We start from the raw sequence: 19,482 nt of genomic DNA on the forward strand, positions 1-19,482 counted from the left end.
CAGGTGTATGATTAAACAATTATACCAAACAGGTGCTGATGATCATCAATCAATTTGTAGGTTGAAACACAATCATTAACTGAAACAGAAACAGCTGTGTAGGATAAATTAAACTGGGTGAGGAACAACCAAACTCCGCTAACAAGGTGAGGTTGTGGAAGACAGTTTACTGTCAAAAGTCATACGCCATGGCAAGACTGAGCACAGCAATAAGACACAAGGTAGTCATACCGCATCAGCAAGGTCTCTCCCAGGCAGAAATTTCAAGGCAGACAGGGGTTTCCAGGTGTGCTGTCCAAGCTATTTTGAAGAAGCACAAAGACACGGGCAACGTTGAGGACCGTAGACGCAGTGGTCGGCCAAGGGAACTTACTGCATCAGATGAAAGACACATCATGCTTACTTCTCTTCGCAATCGGAAGATGTCCAGCAGTGCCATCAGCTCAGAATTGGCAGAAAACAGTGGGACCCTGGTACACCCATCTACTGTCCGGAGAAGTCTGGTCAGAAGTGGCCTTCATGGAAGACTTGTGGCCAAAAAGCCAAACCTCCAACCTGGAAACAAGGCCAAGCGACTCAACTATGCACAAAAACACAGGAACTGGGGTGCAGAAAAATGGCAGCAGGTGCTCTGCTACTGGTTGTAGCAGAAAGCAGTTTGTTCGCCGAAGGGCTGGGGAGCGGTACACGAATGAGTGTCTGCAGGCAACAGTGAAGCATGGTGGATTTTCCTTGCAAGTTTGGGGCTACATTTCTGCAAATGGAGTTAGGGATTTGGTCAGAATTAATGGTCTCCTCAATGCTGAGAAGTACAGGCAGATACTTATCCATCATGCAATACCATCAGGGAGGCATCTGATTGGCCCCAAATGTATTCTGCAGCAAACAAAGACCCCACACATACAGTGAAAGTCATTAAGAACTAAATGCAGCATAAAGAAGAACAAGGTGTCCTGGAAGTGATGGTATGGCCCCCACAGAGCCCTGATCTCAACATCATCGAATCTGTTTGGGATTACATGAAGAGAGAGAAGCACCTGAGGCTGCATAAATCCACAGAAGAACTGTGGTTAGTTCGCCACGATGTTTGGGCCTGCCTACCTGCTGAGTTCCTTCAAACTGTGTGCAAGTGTACCTAGAAGATGTAATGCTGTTTTGAAGGCAAAGGGTGGTCACACCAAATGTGATTTGATGTAGATTTTTCTTCTGTTCGCTCACTTTTGTTAATTGATAAATATAAACTATTAACCTGTCTATTTTTGAAAGCATTCTTACTTTACAGTATTTTTTCACACCTGCCTAAAATTTTTGCACAGTACTGTATGTCTTATCATTTCAGTAAATTAGGAGCTCTACTTTGTCCCAGAATGTTAAGTAAAACTTTATGGGAAAGCTGTCCATACCTGGTGCTTTTTTTCACGTGAAAGTTTTGTCTAATATTTATTTGGGAGGGATTTTTTTTCTTCCTGATAGTTGCTCCAGGGTTGTTGAGTCTAAGGCTGTAAGATCAGTCCAACTTTAATTTGGATTTATATAGATTTTCATAAAAGCCTTTAAAATGGAAATTAATAGCGTTGTCTAATTGAAGCATTTGTATCCTTATCTTTTAAAACTATAACTGGTTTGGCATGTATTCATTTGTGAGGAATACAAGGTGTTTCCTGGGTTTATTTGCCAGTAAATAGTATGTTTAATTTTAGTTTAACCTGTAGTTGTTGGCTCTCTTCAATCTAAAACATATGCCTGCTTAAGTTCAGAAATGTTTTCTTTTTGAACTCTTTTCTTTTTTATTAACTCAGATTTATGTTTTGCCGAGAATGAGATTATCATCCCCCTGATGTATGCCTTAACATCCCAAATTATGTCAGGGGAGGGCTTTACTCTGTCCTCATTTGTAATGGTAAAGTTTTTTTAGTTTTTGTTTATGTATTTAATAAATTTCGGTTCTTGACGATGCGCTCTGTTCATTCTCCATATTCTGTCACTAAGTATATTTTATGTTGGTGTAATTAAGCATGATACAGGAGAATGATCCGATATCACTATGTCATGGATTCTTTACCCAATAAATGTAGTGAATTTTGGGAAATATACATTAAATGTAGTCAATTCTTGAGTAGATTTTCTTACTTTGAGAAAAAAAAGGAGTAGTCTTTTGTAGTTGAATAGTAATCTCCAGATGTCCTTTAGAGATTGTTTTTTTCAGCCTCTTTGGAGGTTCCTTGAATATACCCTTTATTGTTGTCTAACTTGCTAAATTTGTGATTTAGGTTGCCTGCTAACCCCGCCCCCCCCCCCCCCCAAGGTTTTCCACCTGGGGGATATACAATTAAACCAATATGTATTTTTCACCATGTAAGGTACTGGGATATAAGGGAAAGGTTGTATTCTTGTTTGTCAGGATGCCTACACCGAGTGAACTTTTTATGAAATAGACTGCCTTCTTCCTATGATGATAGTATTCTAATAATGGCCTTTGAACATTCCTTTAATTTTTTTAGGGCATAAATGACATTCATTGCTTTTACTGTCAACTGTACATTGTGTTGTATTTGAATATCAGACTGAATCTATTCATTGAATACAGTAGGTGGCAGTATAGGCCTCTCCAACCCAGCTCCCCTTTTAAATTATTACATTTCTCCTTTTTGAAATGTACCTCTTGCAGGAAAACCACATCTGCTGATAATCTCTTTTAAATGTTCTAGAACCTTGTGCTTTTTTCTTTACATTGTGGAGTCCATGTACATTCCATGTAATAAATTGGATTTTGTTGGCCTTGTCTGTTCCGTCCATCATTGAAGAACCAGACAAAACATTTTAGCAGACTTGTCATAGGGCGGTGTACATCCCATGGAACACACAAAAAACATAAAGCAAAGTACTACATTGTACTTTGAGGCCCTGTGCCTTTTTAGGGCTTTAATGCTCCAACTCCTCTCCTAATGTACCAACAGTCTGTGGATTATGTCATAAACACACTGGAGAAAGACTGCCTTTTAAATACTGTGGTCAGATTGTAATACCTTGTAAATTTAATTAAACTATAGTGGCTAGTGGGTCTCTACTTGGGCAGAGTGGGTCCACCGAAAGACCGAAGTGTCTGATGCCCTCCCAGTCATCCCGTCTTGATCCCTCGGATAGAGCCCATTCCACTCTCACCGATAAACACCATTGGATCTTATCTATAATGACAAACAAGGAATAACAATGACTTGACATCCTCTCGTAATCTGGCCAGAACTCTTATTCATTTTACAGCAGGTTTGCAAGTCACAGAAATAAATAAAATGACATTGTAGTATAGATAAATCCCACCTTCCCTGTTTCCCATGTGTTTCTACTTGTTTTAGAGTTCATGGTCTTACACCTGCAAAAACGAATTCAGATCATTCTGATTCTTCTGACATAAATTATAGGATTTTCACAAATTTAGGGCTTGATTCAATACGTATTGCGAGATTGAGATCGAAATTTAAAGGTAATTTCCGATTGAAATGACATGCAGCGTTTACGTGAATGCAGTCTCCGCAAACAAATCAAATCAAGCTTTATTTATACAGCACATTTCAGACATGGAATGCAACACAATGTACTTCACAGGAAAAAACTAATAAAAAACAATGAAAATAAAAGCTGAAATATTTACTGCACAACAAACATACGATAAAAAATAAAGGAATGACACAAACTGAACATCTAAAAAGCACCCTAAGGAAAAGTAAAACTAAAAATATGTTTTTTAAATATGTCTACAGTTTCAGCCCTCCACAGGTTCTCTGGCAGGGGGGGCATAGTAACTAAAGGCTGCCTCTCCACGTCTCTTGATCCTAAGCTTTGGAACAGTTAGAAGGCCAGTGCTAGAGGACCTGAGGGACCTACTGTGTATAGTACATAACTTAAAAGCATGTCTGACATGCATCGGGGTGCACAATCATGAATTGATAAAAAAAACATTAGAAGAATCTTAAATGAAATTCTAAAACTCACAGGCAGCCAGTGCAGAGACCTTAAAACCAGTGTAATGTGTGCTCTCCGTCTGGTCTTGGCCAGTACCCGTGCTGCAGCATTCTGTATGCTTTGCAGTTGACCAATGGCTTTCTTGGGTAGAACATTTAGATGTGGAGGAAAGTTCACATCGGTTTGCGGGGGAAGGATTTATCATGCAATCAATGTTCGAGAAGAGCACTCTCAAATTATTCTGATTAATAATGATCAAGTAAGAATATTGTGCCTGTCTGGCATTTCTAATTGCCTTGTTATGTATGTCAAGTGGCTCTCTCAGGATATCATAATGAACCTGCAACTTTGGCTTTTTTCACTTCTGCTCTGCCTTTCTGCAGTTTCTCTTTACTTGATTAGTTACCTCACTCTGTTTGGATGTGGCCTTTTTCAACTTAACTGGAGATAGGGCACATTGCCTTTAAATTGAGTTACATTTAGTTAAGGTTTCTAACTTCAAGCTGCTATCGAGTTGGTCTGCCGGTGATATTAAAGTTACAGTATTCCAACTTTGCAACTCTGTTTCTGCGCAGGATGTAAGCCATGATACAAAGCGGTTTCGCTTTGGACTTCCCTCTTCAACACACATCCTTGGACTGCCATTTAGTACTGATGCTACACTAAACACTTAATTCATTCATCAGGCAGTGCAACAGCACCGGTATCCTATCAGACCAGAGACCTACTTCTCTGGGTATATCAGGCAGTGCAACAGCACCGGTATCCTATCAGACCAGAGACCTACTTCTCTGGGTATATCAGGTAGTGCAACAGCACCGGTATCTTATCAGACCAGAGACCTACTTCTCTGGGTATATCAGGTAGTGCAACAGCACCGGTATCTTATCAGACCAGAGACCTACTTCTCTGGGTATATCAGGTAGTGCAACAGCACCGGTATCCTATCAGACCAGAGACCTACTTCTCTGGGTATATCAGGTAGTGCAACAGCACCGGTATCCTATCAGACCAGAGACCTACTTATCTGGGTATATCAGGTAGTGCAACAGCACCAGTATCTTATCAGACCAGAGACCTACTTCTCTGGGTATATCAGGTAGTGCAACAGCACCGGTATCTTATCAGACCAGAGACCTACTTCTCTGGGTATATCAGGTAGTGCAACAGCACCGGTATCCTATCAGACCAGAGACCTACTTCTCTGGGTATATCAGGTAGTGCAACAGCACCGGTATCTTATCAGACCAGAGACCTACTTCTCTGGGTATATCAGGTAGTGCAACAGCACCGGTATCTTATCAGACCAGAGACCTACTTCTCTGGGTATATCAGGCAGCGCAACAGCACCGGTATCCTATCAGACCAGAGACCTACTTCTCTGGGTATATCAGGTAGTGCAACAGCACCGGTATCTTATCAGACCAGAGACCTACTTCTCTGGGTATATCAGGTAGTGCAACAGCACCGGTATCCTATCAGACCAGAGACCTACTTCTCTGGGTATATCAGGTAGTGCAACAGCACCGGTATCCTATCAGACCAGAGACCTACTTCTCTGGGTATATCAGGTAGTGCAACAGCACCGGTATCCTATCAGACCAGAGACCTACTTATCTGGGTATATCAGGTAGTGCAACAGCACCGGTATCTTATCAGACCAGAGACCTACTTCTCTGGGTATATCAGGTAGTGCAACAGCACCGGTATCTTATCAGACCAGAGACCTACTTCTCTGGGTATATCAGGTAGTGCAACAGCACCGGTATCCTATCAGACCAGAGACCTACTTCTCTGGGTATATCAGGTAGTGCAACAGCACCGGTATCTTATCAGACCAGAGACCTACTTCTCTGGGTATATCAGGTAGTGCAACAGCACCGGTATCTTATCAGACCAGAGACCTACTTCTCTGGGTATATCAGGCAGTGCAACAGCACCGGTATCCTATCAGACCAGAGACCTACTTCTCTGGGTATATCAGGTAGTGCAACAGCACCGGTATCTTATCAGACCAGAGACCTACTTCTCTGGGTATATCAGGTAGTGCAACAGCACCGGTATCCTATCAGACCAGAGACCTACTTCTCTGGGTATATCAGGTAGTGCAACAGCACCGGTATCCTATCAGACCAGAGACCTACTTCTCTGGGTATATCAGGTAGTGCAACAGCACCGGTATCCTATCAGACCAGAGACCTACTTATCTGGGTATATCAAGGACTTATAAATACCACAAGGACTGCCTGAGAAGATAGTACTATCACTCTTCTGCCCCTTTCACCCCATGTACCCCTTTCCTCCCACCCAGGACAGCATGTGCACCTGTCAGCTAAGGTCCATGGGAGCCTAGGGATCCAGGCCTACACTCCTGTCTCCAGTGATGTGGGACAGGGCTTTGTGAACCTGGTGGTCAAGCTACTCTTATTCATCAGCCCTCTCAAACAGATCATTTGAGTTTGTTCAGACATTTTACAATATAACAGCAAGGATCTGACACCATAAAGATGGATTTGAATGAATGTTTGGAATTGAATTTCAATCAGTTGAATTACTTGTAGGACTTTTTATAAGTTGGGGAAAGTTCATCATAACTTGTGCCTATGTTTTCCCAGGTGTACTACAAAAACATTCACCCTAACTATCCTGACAGAGGTAAGATGTCCCAGTCCCTGGACGCCATGAGCATTGGAGACAAAATAGACTTCAGAGGTCCTAATGGCCTGCTTGTATACACAATAAATGGTAAGTGTGTGTGTGTGTGTGTGTGTGTGTGTGTGTGTGTGTGTGTGTGTGTGTGTGTGTGTGTGTGTGTGTGTGTGTGTGTGTGTGTGTGTGTGTGTGTGTGTGTGTGTGTGTGTGTGTGTGTGTGTGTGTGTGTGTGTGTGTGTGTGTGTGTGTGGTGTGTGTGTGTGTGTGTGTGTGTGATCTAGTCATTCTAGTAAGGTGTGTACCATGCTGTGCTTCATCATGGCATTATCATTGTTTGACCAATAGAGGGCAATGTAATACAATGCATCAACCCTTTCTCAAACTTTATTGAAACCAATTTCTCCCAATTTTAAGGCAAATTTGCCATTCAACCTAATAAGAAGTCTGAGGCTAAGGTCCGCAATTAAACATACTGTATGGGAATGATCGCTGGTGGAACAGGTAGGAACTGTATGTGTCAAGTATTTATTTAGAAATACGTGGGTAGCATAAATTCTTTGGAACGAGACATGTCTTCTTCCTCCTAAGGAAAACACAATTTGTGTAACTTTTTCTCTCAGCATAATTCATGTGCTCTGAGTTGAAAAACTGCTAATTGGATGAAATGTCCGGGTGCTTTTTCAGGGATTACCTCCATGCTGCAGCTGATTCACAGTATTACAGCAGACCCTGCAGATGACACCAAGTGCTCCCTCATATTTGCTAACCAGGTCAGTCTCACCGGCGTACAGGCAAGAGTCACATCCCACACAGTATTAAACCGTCACCGTGGATTATCAATGAAGTGGACACAGAGCTTGTTATGAATACAACTTCAATGACAATCATCAAATCAAAGACCCCTTAGTCTGGGGTCTCTTGCCCCCAGACTAAGCATATTCTACTGCAGGAGGAACTAGAGAAGGTGCTGAAGAGTCACTATGAACAACTCAATTTGTGGTTCACTCTAGACAAGCCTCCACAGGGTAAGACCATAGTATTCCATGATAAAAAAGATTAAGGTACAGCGTTGTCATGGGCTAATACCATTGTATCATTCGTGTTGGACTGCAAAAAAAAACATTTTTACAATGCTGTGTTACCATATTATAACACCCTTTGGACGGACGGACGGACGGACGGACGGACGGACGGACGGACGGACGGACTGACTGACTGACTGACTGACTGACTGACGGACTGACTGACTGACTGACTGACTGACTGACTGACTGACTGACTGACTGACTGACTGACTGACTGACTGACTGACTGACTGACTGACTGACTGACTGACTGACTGACTGACTGACTGACTGACTGACTGACTGACTGACTGACTGACTGACTGACTGACTGACTGACTGACTGACTGACTGACTGACTGACTGACTGACTGCTAGACAATAACCAAAAAATCCCCAAAGGTGCACCTGCAGCAACCCTTTTGAATTGGTTTGTTACTGATGTCAACTGAATGAATGGAAACCCTTAACCCTCCAATCATATCCCAACATTCTATTTAGATTCTGTTTTGCCATGTGACCCGTCAGCTATACTGTAGCTTCCTCATATGGTACAGTATGCAAATGAGGCTCCAGCTAATTGTCTATCCTGGCACTCATCCGTTAGTTCCACATAAATGAAACACATCTTCGCTAACAGGATGTGATCATTTCATTGGCCTGCAGGGCTGATCCTTATCTGTTGATTAAAAACGGTTGAATTCAGCTTGTGTTTTCCTCTGATTACAGACTGGAAGTACAGCTCAGGGTTTGTGAACGCTGATATGATGAAAGAGCACCTTCCCCTGGTGTCCAACGATGTGCTCATTGTCATGTGTGGCCCACCCCCCATGACCCAGCATCCATGGCGCCCCAACCTCTCCACTCTGGGCTACAAGACAGAGAACACATTCACATACTGATAACTCCCAGGGCTCCAACTAGGCATAGATACATTAAAACGCACCAGGACATTTAAGACAATATGTTCTATTGAATTCTGTGTGTAGAACACAATGTAACACCCTACATTTCAAGACCAACAGGATATTCTCTAGCGTTTTGAATAACAAATGTCATATTTGCATGTTGAACATTCAAATAACTTTTTTGTGTGAGATACTGTGAAAGGTTAGTTTAGTTTTAGTATGTTTGAACTGTTTTAGTAATAATTGTTCTAATTATGTACTGTATCTAAAGCATTTGGATGTTTTGTTGAATCTCATTACTCATTAAATCCATCTCTAAACATAATCTGATGTCTGTGTGGTATTGGGGAAAAAGAGTAGTGTTATTCTCGGCACCACAGTGTGTATATATAACATGAGGCCTTAGCAAACCTGCATATTTAAACACAAATCCCTTCATTTACATTATGCTATTTACCACTGAGCATAATCCTCAACATAAATAATCCTCTTCTAAACAAGATAACTCAAGACATCCAGAAATATACATTTAATTTATTTTTGAACTCCCTGTTATTTCCTACTTTGACTCAACTTTAAGAGAACAATCCACCTTAATCAAATGAACTTAGAATTAGGTTTTGGGTGAAGCTATCACAATGTGTTCAGTCATTAAGTCCATCCTAGAAAATACAAAAATATTTTGTGGCAAATCATAGTTTCCATGTCAACATAAGCTGTACAGAGGTGTTAATGTCAATGAGTAGTGATAGCAGATATGTGGAAATTCACACAAACTACCTAAGTGCAATGCCAGTGAAGTGTTAAGTCCATTAAGGCCTAGATTCAATCAGATCATGCGTTAACTGGCAATAACCGACACCTGCATAGCTGATGTTTTGGCTGTGTCGGAGGTGTAACTGCATTGGAGCTGTCAAATCGTTGAGCAGCTGCTCTTGATCTTTGTCACAAAGCCACACCAGTCCCACTTCCGTTAGAAGTTCAGAAGGAGAAAGTGTAGGCTATATAGAAATAATGACGCTCAAATTGAAAATCATTAAACTAAATAATGAGGGTTTCTATCATCTTAATGGAGGTGTAGATTCCATCTCACATTCCAGTGTTCCAACTTGTAAACAAGGCTGCATGGTATTTCTCTTAATGTGACACTGTGCAGCCAATAGCAATGTCCGCTTTAGGTATAATGTCAGGAGCCGCTTTTGGATTTGACAGCTCTAACGCAGTTTCATCTCCGACACTGCCAAAAGAACCGCTATGCGGATGTCGGCTAAAGCGGATCTGATTGAATAGAGCTCTAACAGAAATAATAACCACAGGGGTGTGAGCAGCTGTCAGCAGGCATGGGTCAGTAGTCCACAAATGAGACATGGACACAGGCCATTTTCAGCACACTGGGTCCCCAAGTCCCAGGCAAGCATAAACCCACCAACCACAACAGTCCATCCTCCCATGTGAAACACTACAGTAAACAGAGTCATCTGAAAGGTCCCATATGGCTGCTCTGTCATCGATCACACTGGTCAGGTAAACTTGATGAGCAAAGTTAAAGGGTCAGAATCTCTCTTGGTGACAATAGCCTGTAGCATTCCAGTGGGCGTGTGTAAGTACCTGGACCCTTTAAAGAAATTCTCAATGAGTGCACGGTTGATCTTAGTCTTCCCTATAGCAGCATGAAAGTTGTTGCTCAGCACCCCGTAGATGTTGCCCGGGTCGCCCTTGCGGCCAAATAGGAGAAAGAGAGCGTAGCAGTCATTACCGATGGAGGCACAGAAATCCACCATCCTCTCTGCCTTGTTCTTATGAGCAGACTCCATCTTGGCCATCTGCATGGATTCAGTGTACACCTCCGGGGGGATGTCCTCGGCTGGCCCTCCCTCCCTCTCGGGCAGGTGCAGGATCTGCACGGCGATCTGGATGCGGGGGTTCTTGGTGGGCCTCTCCAGCACAGCCCACACCCAGTCAGCACCCAGGAGGATGCGCTGCTGCTTGGTCATGGTGGTGCAGTTGAAGGAGTCGGTCATGTGGAGGTGGCTGCTCTGGGTGATGTAGGTCATTAGAAAGATGTCATTGAGGGCTGCCGGGCTAGGCTGGAACTTGTCCTCTGGGTCCAGGAACAGGAGGTACTCCTGGGTCCTAGCTGCAGCTATCCCCACACAGTCGTTGAATAGAGGGACAAAATCGTTGGGGTTTTGGGGGGTTCTCCACAGAGTGGAGAATATACTGGGTATGTCTGGGTCTGGTAGCTTGCTCTCTCTCCTTCCCCACAGGGTTGGGAAGTTAAAGTACATGTTTGGAATGGTCATGGTTGGAGCTGGTGGCTTCTTCTGTAGCCTCTCCCACCAGGTTGAGATTATCTTGGGAATGTCCGGGGCTGGTTGTTTGCTCTCTATCTTCCCCATATCTACAGGACTAGGTTAGAGGGTGGTTTCCCTTATAACCTGAACATGTGATAACAACAGTATAGTTTATTGTTGTAGAAATGATAATTGACATAAAAGTTACAAAAGTATACTTGTGTAATAACAGGGGTTGAAGGTACATAAGTGTTGATGGTACCCAACCCTAATGGAACCCAAACCTTAGAAAATACAAACATATTTGGATTGTACTGTGTTTGCTCCAGATTGGTAAAAAAGTAATATTAAATTAAATGAAAACTCACCAGTATCGGTCTGCCTTTGATGTTTGTAACAGCTCCAGCCCCTCTCTCCTCTCTGGAACCCTAGTGAGATATTAGGATGTGCTGGATTGAAGCAGATGAACAACCAGCAGAAGGATCCACATACAGGTTATGCCAGGCTTTGGACAGTACACTGGGTTACCTAACTCTTAGAGAGCAGGCTTCCCTTAGTGTTTGCTCTCTCACAGAAGGGATCCTCTGGTCTGGTGACTTGTTAAAGGGACATACCACAAAGACTACATCTGCCTATATGCCAATTATGTGTGGAAACATGGAAAAACCTGTTTCTTATTGTTCCAATACAAATTAGCTGTATTAAGTGTTGGGTGTGTTTGTTTACAGTATGACCTAGTGCCTTATTTTAATCAGAGATGTGTCCAGGTAACTTTGAAAACATATACTGAACAAAAATATAAACGTAACATGTAAAGTGTTGGTCCCATGTTCCATGAGCAGAAATAAAAGATCCCAGAAATGTCCCATAGCCACAAAAAGCTTATTTCTCTCAAATGTTGTGCACAAATTTGTTTACATCCCTGTTAGTGAGCATTTCTCCTTTGCCATGATAATTCATCCACCTGACAGGTGTGACATATCAAGAAGCTGATTAAACAGATTGATCATTACACAGGTGCACATTGTGCTGGGGACAATATATGGCCACTTTTGTCACACAACACAATGTCACAGATGTCTCAAGTTTTGAGGGAGCATGCAATTGGCATGCTGCCTACAGGAATGTCCCACAGAGCTGTTGCCAGATAATTTGATTGTTCATTTCTCTACCATAAGCCGCATCCAATGTTGTTTTAGAGAATTTGGCAGTACATCCAACCGACCTAACAACCGCAGGTCACGTGTGCTGATGTTATATGAGCTGTATCTCAGTAAAATCTTTGAAATTGTTGCATGTTGTGTTTATATTTTTGTTCAGTATACGTAACAAACAACTTGTAAAATATGATATGTACATATATCGTACAAAATAATACAGTTTGGCCAATATTACAGGGAAATAGATTACGTAGGGAAAAGAGCACTTTAATACATGTTTAAGTGGCTTGCGGTAGGCCTATACTTTTCACCAAAAAGACGAAGTACATACTATTCACTATTAAGTTTGGAAGAGCTACACTCCAATGACACACGTTAGACAGAATGGCTTCAATGTTCATTGTGTTTCTGTCACTAATACAGAAGTAGTGTTCATTATAGTCCTGTATTATGATGAGATAAGGGATATGGCCAGTTGAGCTTGCTGGTAAAGCTCCCTACGTTGAGTTTGGGTTGGTATGAGGCCGCGCTTTCCCTTGGTTGATTGGCTGTGTTGGTTAGTGTGGCCAGCATGGCATCCTCTCAGACTAGTGCTGTTTGAGGGCGTCTCATCTCCTTCAGAACCTCATCTCGGCTAAGCAAATACTGAAAGCAAGAAGGGCCAGGGCCTGGGGTTAGCAAGGAGTGTTATGCTGCAATGTTTGTCAGTTAAAGGCTTAAGGCTAATGTCCCAGCAAAGTAAATTCAAAATCTATTTGTTGAAGCCTGTTTGTTCAGTTGCAACGCCTGCTGTCAGCAAATATAATAACAGCATAGTACCACAGCATTGAGGAGAAAAGTAAAACACAACAGCTTAAAAGGAAATCTTTGTTATCTGGTTATTTAATTAAACAGATATAGAAAGCTTGTTGAACGAGACTGACTGAGGAGCTACTTACCGTGAGTTGGTTAATTCCCTCAGACAGAGCTTCTATCTGCAGCACGGGCCCCTCTGTCACCGCCATCTGCAAAGTCAGGCCTTTCATCAAACACAACACCTAGGGGCTCCATTCAAACTGTATCGTAGAAGTAAATATCCGATTGAGCTGACATATGCAGCATTTCTTGTGAATGCAGTAACGCTAAATTTACGCCCCCCCCCCCCATATGCACTACCCCATCTTGCATATAATGGGTCAATCATGATGATCAGAAGAATTGATGAGCAAGTTAGTGAATGATAATGGTTAATTAATGATGCATGCTGATGTCTCTGCACTGCACAATGTATTTCATTACAAGTGTCTCTTTGATTCAAGTTGACTTAAAATGAGCATAATTTCATCATAAAACGGAGACAAGACTACTGTCTCCTTCTCTAATGAGAGAAGCATACTTTGTATAAAGATTTAATATAATTGATCAGGAAGAATAAAACACTTATCACACTTACAATCTTTATTGATGGATTTGGATAATGCTATTTACAATGAATGACAACGAGGGATTCTTTGATTGAAGCGTTATCTTTAACTATAAAAATATTATAACAGTCATATATGAAAATAACAGTGCGTAATCACAATCTGGAATCCATCAAAATGTGCAGAGCTATAAAATCTCATTGTACTTCTTTCAATTTATTTAACAACATAAATATATGAAATGCATTCCTCCATATGCAAATATTGCACAAGTTCATTCCATAACTGTCTGACAAACAGCAACATTACTTTCTACTGGTTAGGAATATATTTAAAAACAATGGATGAATACCATTATGTGAATCTCAAATACAGGTGTTAAAATGATAATTAAAATGATGCACAATATTGTTTACAATAGTAGCATTATCCTACTGCATTAAAGGGGTGAGGTGATAGATCACAGCTGAACACTAGGCTTGTGAATCCACCGAGAACATAGGAGCGGTGAGCTCTCCCACTCACCATCCACTCTTAAGTGTCCAGAGTGCAGCTCATGCCTGCGGCTGGGGTTGATTGTTAGATGATGGCACGTGAGGGGTGTGGAGGTGGGTGTGCTGGGGTGGGTTGGATAGGCATGGCAGGAAGAGATGGGGTTATTGGCTGCAAGCTGAGTAGTGATGGGTAGGTAGGTACAGTAGTTTGACATCATCAGCTGTTTGGCCCCACCTGCTCCCGTCTGTCTGGGTCTCTGTCTAGGATGGGGCTGAGGCCCCTGAAGCCGGAGTAGGGCCGGTGGGCCCCGTTCAGCACCGCCTGGACCTGGGCCGCCTCCAGGGGGCAAATGTAGTCTGTTGACTCGTCACACCTCTTCTTCCTTAGGTGGCCGAAGTTTGAGAAGCCCAACTTCTTTGGCTGAACAGAAGATAGCACAGAGAGAACATGGTTTATGAACATACTGAGGTAAAGCTGTGTGTCACTTCTATTCTAGCCCTTTAACCATCATCAGTGAATAGATTTCTAAACACCGTACAAAATGGGCAGTGTTGCTATAAAAGGTTCCTTTAAGCCTAATTGTGCTGACTGAGTACATTATGCTATCGCAAAATTTTTCCTCAGCACATTTTCTGCTAGCCTTAACAAAGCGATGAGTCTTAGACATGAGCTGGTGCTACAAAAGCCTGCTGCACGCAAAGCTGCTAGGTGGTCTTAGAGCTTTGCCAGGTCTGAGGTATCACACTGAGGATTAAGGTGTTGTCTGTCTCTCTAAAGAGATGAGGAAGGGGAGGAGGTTAGGGGGAAAGAGAGCGAGAAAGAGGTGAGAGAGAGAAAGAGAGACAGAAAGAGGAGAGAGTGGGGGGCAGAGAGAGGGAGCAGTGGGAGAGAGAGTGGGAGAGAGAAAGAGGATAGTGAGAGGAAGAACAAAAAAAGAGGGCTCCTAACAGGGTGGTGGTTCAGCCCTGGGCGTCCTACAGTACAGTACTGTCATCTCTTACCCTGACTTTGGCTGTAGTGCTGAGCGGAGCGTAGCCCAAAGACTCCATGAACTCCCTCTTCTCCTGCTGAGCCTGGGAGCCCACCAGCATGTTGAAGTTGGTGGCCAGGTGACGTCGCAGCAGGGTCTTCTGAGGGGGGATGTTCAGCAGCATGGCCAGGGTATCTGAGTTAAAACGAGGCTCCAGAATCTAGGGGTCATTAGAGAAGATTCAGAGGAAGATGCATGCTACATACAGACAATTACACAGAACACTGAGATGGAATGAATTGGTAAAATAGACTAATTCAAAATAATTGTGGCTTTAGGGAGTCTTGAACTGTATGTCTGACTGTATCCAAATGTACCTGAGCTGATATACAGTAGAAAGGTATAAGAAGGGGCTGATTCAGTCATGTGGCGTGTGTATTTACGATGAGGCCCCGGTGCACCCCGCTGCCCCTCAGGTCACATACGATGAGGCCCCCGTGCACCCCGCTGCCCCTCAGGTTACTTACGATGAGGCCACCGTGCACCCCGCTGCCCCTCAGGTTACTTACGATGAGGCCACCGTGCACCCCACTGCCCCTCAGGTTACATACGATGAGGCCACCGTGCACCCCGCTGTCCCTCAGGTTACTTACGATGAGGCCACCGTGCACCCCGCTGCCCCTCAGGTTAATTACGATGAGGCCCCCGTGCACCCCGCTGACCCTCAGGTCACATACGATGAGGCCCCCGTGCACCCCGCTGCCCCTCAGGTTACTTACGATGAGGCCACCGTGCACCCCGCTGCCCCTCAGGTTACTTACGATGAGGCCACCGTGCACCCCACTGCCCCTCAGGTTACATACGATGAGGCCACCGTGCACCCCGCTGCCCCTCAGGTTACTTACGATGAGGCCACCGTGCACCCCGCTGCCCCTCAGGTTACTTACGATGAGGCCACCGTGCACCCCGCTGCCCCTCAGGTTACTTACGATGAGGCCACCGTGCACCCCGCTGCCCCTCAGGTTACTTACGATGAGGCCACCGTGCACCCCGCTGCCCCTCAGGTTACTTACGATGAGGCCACCGTGCACCCCACTGCCCCTCAGGTTACATACGATGAGGCCACCGTGCACCCCGCTGCCCCACAGGTTACTTACGATGAGGCCACCGTGCACCCCGCTGTCCCTCAGGTTACTTACGATGAGGCCACCGTGCACCCCGCTGCCCCTCAGGTTAATTACGATGAGGCCCCCGTGCACCCCGCTGACCCTCAGGTCACATACGATGAGGCCCCCGTGCACCCCGCTGCCCCTCAGGTTACTTACGATGAGGCCACCGTGCACCCCGCTGCCCCTCAGGTTACTTACGATGAGGCCACCGTGCACCCCGCTGCCCCTCAGGTTAATTACGATGAGGCCACCGTGCACCCCGCTGCACCTCAGGTTACTTATGATGAGGCCACCGTGCACCCCGCTGCCCCTCAGGTTACTTACGATGAGGCCACCGTGCACCCCGCTGCCCCTCAGGTTACTTACGATGAGGCCACCGTGCACCCCACTGCCCCTCAGGTTACTTACGATGAGGCCACCGTGCACCCCACTGCCCCTCAGGTTACTTACGATGAGGCCACCGTGCACCCCGCTGCCCCTCAGGTTACTTACGATGAGGCCACCGTGCACCCCGCTGCCCCTCAGGTTGGGTGCGTATTCCGCCAGGTCCACTGAACGAAGCCACTCCATCACCCTGTGGTTAGACCACTGAACCACCTCCGAGGGAGAAGTCTTGTTCTAGCAGGAAATATGAAACATGTATGAGAAAACACAACTACAGATGTAGGATCTTCATTTGACCTATATTGTCACAGCAAAACACAGCTACAGTTGAAGTCGGAAGTTTACATACACTTAGGTTGGAATCATTCAAACTCGTTTTTCAACCACTCCACAAATTTCTTGTTAACAAACTATAGTTTTGGCAAGTCGGTTAGGACATCTACTTTGTGCATGACACAAGTAATTTTTCCAACAATTGTTTACAGACAGATTATTTCACTTATAATTCACTGTATCACAATTCCAGTGAGTCAGAAGTTTACATACACTAAGTTGACTGTGCCTTTAAACAGCTTGGAAAATTCCAGAAAATGATGTCATGGCTTTGAAAGCTTCTGATAGGCCAATTGACATCATTTGAGGCAATTGGAGGAGCACCTGTGGATGTATTTCAAGGCCTACCTTCAAACGCAGTGCCTCTTTGCTTGACATCATGGGAAAATGAAAAGAAATCAGCCAAGAACTGAAAAATTGTAGACCTCCACAAGTCTGGTTCATCCTTGGGAGCAATTTCCAAACGCCTGAAGGTACCACGTTCATCTGTACAAACAATAGTACGCAAGTATAAACACTATGGGACCACGCAGCCGTCATACCGCTCAGGAAGGAGACGCGTTCTGTCTCCTAGAGATGAACGTACTTTGGTGCGAGAAGTGAAAATCAATCCCAGAACAACAGCAAAGGACCTTGTGAAGATGCTGGAGGAAACAGGTACAAAAGTATCTATATCCACAATAAAACGAGTCATATATCGACATAACCTGAAAGGCCACTCAGCAAGGAAGAAGCCACTGCTCCAAAACCGGCATAAAAAAGCCAGACTACGGTTTGCAACTACACATGGGGACAAAGATCATACTTTTTTGAGAAATGTCCTCTGGTCTAATGAAACAAAAATAGAACTGTTTGGCAATAATGACCATCGTTATGTTTGAAAGAAAAAGGGGGATGCTTGCAAGCCGAAGAACACCATCCCAACCGTGAAGCACGTGGGTGGCAGCATCATGTTGTGGGGGTGCTTTGCTGCAGGAGGGACTGGTGCACTTCACAAAATAGATGGCATCAACTTCACAAAATAGATGGCATCATGAGGGAGGAAAATTATAGGAATATATTGAAGCAACATCTCAAGACATCAGTCAGGAAGTTAAAGCTTGGTCGCAAATGGGTCTTCCAAATGACCAATGACCCCAAGCATACTTCCAAAGTTGTGGAAAAATGGCTTAAGGACAACAAAGTCAAGGTATTGGAGTGGCCATCACAAAGACCTGACCTCAATCCTATAGAAAATTTGTGGGCAGAACTGAAAAAGTGTGTGCGAGCAAGGAGGCTGACAAACCTGACTCAGTTACACCAGCTCTGTCAGGAGGAATGGGCCAAAATTCACCCAACTTATTGTGGGAAGCTGGTGGAAGGCTATCTGAAACGTTTGACCCAAGTTAAACAATTTAAAGGCAATGCTACCAAATACTAATTGAGTGTATGTAAACTTCTGACGCACTGGGAATGTGATGAAAGAAATAAAAGCTTAAATAAATCCTTCTCTCTACTATTATTCTAACATTTCACATTCTTGAAATAAAGTGGGAACTGACCTAAGACAGGGCATTTTTACTAGGATTAAATGTCAGGAATAGTGAAAAACTGAGTTTAAATGTATTTGGCTAAGGTGTATGTAAACTTCCGACTTCAACTGTATATATTGTGTAAACAGAAAACCTCCTATAGAACGTGCACGCACACGTCTCACCTCATCTCCAGGTCTTCTCTTTAGGCAGTTGGGGTTGAACTTGTTGACGTGGAGGACGTGGATAGCACACTTCACACTGAGATGATGGAGCTGACTGGTCACTTTCAGGAACAAGAGGTCATTCTGAGGGACACATCAAATAGAAGTCTTTCACGTTTGCTTAATTTGTATTTATTTATTTAAACTGTATTTAAAAAGGAGGTCCCTTGAGACAGTGAGACAACAACTAATAAGACTACAATGAAAACCAATGAATGTACTTACCACTGTCAAGTACTGAATCATTCTGCCGTCCACTCTTCCCTCGTGAAACTGACCCTTGTATTGAGGTAAACCAATGTCATCAAGCCAACCTTTGAGGACAAACAACATGACAACCAATTTTGCCGGATTGATTATACAGAATACAGCACCAAGTTTGCTGAATGTTGAGTGAATATGTTGATGACCTCTACCGTGTCCTGATACATACGTGTGACCCATATGTGGTCCAGTTCAGAGGATTTCTCAGTCATTTTGGTGCTGAAGGACTTGAGGGCCAACTGCAACTTCTTCCTGTGCAGTGGATTCTTAATCCCCATTTCCTGATACCAAGATTAAGATTAATCCAGGTTATGAACACAATCCCTTTCTACAAGATGAGTGCTGGAAATGACAGTTTTGGAAATGACTAGATTTGGAATCACTTTGCACACTATTTTACAATTGTGATTAAGATCCAAACAAAAGAGTTTGTCCTGCGTACATTGGTATGACATTTGGTACGGGAACCTGTAAAATACAAACAATGAGTGAAGCTACATGTGAAATATAGCTCCAAACTTGCTAAAACCAACAAAGACAAAAGTCCAGCAACATGACGACGTGAAAGGAGGAACGCAATGGCTTCTTGAGAACTAGACAGATAGAACTAGATGGTGATGAGAATGATGCATCTAAACAACGACGTTCCCTAAAGGATCTCCTTTGCATCTAAACAACGATGTTCCCTGAA

The 19,482-nt window shown here is 43.7% G+C and overlaps 2 protein-coding genes and 1 pseudogene across 3 annotated transcripts in view; 1 reads left to right on the plus strand and 2 right to left on the minus strand.

Annotated features, from left to right (window-relative positions):
• The first annotated feature begins 422 nt into the window (after positions 1-422).
• On the plus strand, positions 423-8,578 carry LOC120065865 (annotated as a pseudogene).
• Positions 8,579-9,119: 541 nt separating this feature from the next.
• rep15 (RAB15 effector protein) lies at positions 9,120-11,682 on the minus strand. The gene is made up of 2 exons (XM_039018157.1): positions 11,247-11,682; positions 9,120-11,022 (listed from the first exon to the last, which is right to left on the minus strand). Exon 2 carries the CDS (start codon positions 10,981-10,983, stop codon positions 10,105-10,107), a length of 879 nt encoding a protein of 292 aa, XP_038874085.1. The 5' UTR covers positions 10,984-11,022; positions 11,247-11,682; the 3' UTR covers positions 9,120-10,104.
• An 885-nt stretch (positions 11,683-12,567) lies between these two features.
• Positions 12,568-19,482, minus strand: part of ppfibp2b (PPFIA binding protein 2b) — a 100,892-nt gene continuing 93,977 nt past the window's right edge. Inside the window, exons 20-27 of one of the 2 annotated variants that reach the window (XM_039017606.1) lie at positions 18,961-19,072; positions 18,753-18,841; positions 18,489-18,611; positions 16,568-16,693; positions 14,938-15,126; positions 14,171-14,356; positions 12,977-13,042; positions 12,568-12,683 (exon numbers count right to left, since the gene is read on the minus strand). In XM_039017606.1, the coding sequence (XP_038873534.1) occupies positions 12,621-12,683; positions 12,977-13,042; positions 14,171-14,356; positions 14,938-15,126; positions 16,568-16,693; positions 18,489-18,611; positions 18,753-18,841; positions 18,961-19,072 (954 nt within the window). In that variant the 3' untranslated portion in view covers positions 12,568-12,620. Of the gene's footprint in view, positions 12,684-12,976; positions 13,043-13,460; positions 14,357-14,937; positions 15,127-16,567; positions 16,694-18,488; positions 18,612-18,752; positions 18,842-18,960; positions 19,073-19,482 lie in introns of those variants that run through there. The other variant, XM_039017605.1, reaches the window with a different exon arrangement.

Source organism: Salvelinus namaycush, chromosome 21, assembly GCF_016432855.1.
Source record: "Salvelinus namaycush isolate Seneca chromosome 21, SaNama_1.0, whole genome shotgun sequence".
Taxonomy (NCBI): domain Eukaryota; kingdom Metazoa; phylum Chordata; class Actinopteri; order Salmoniformes; family Salmonidae; genus Salvelinus; species Salvelinus namaycush.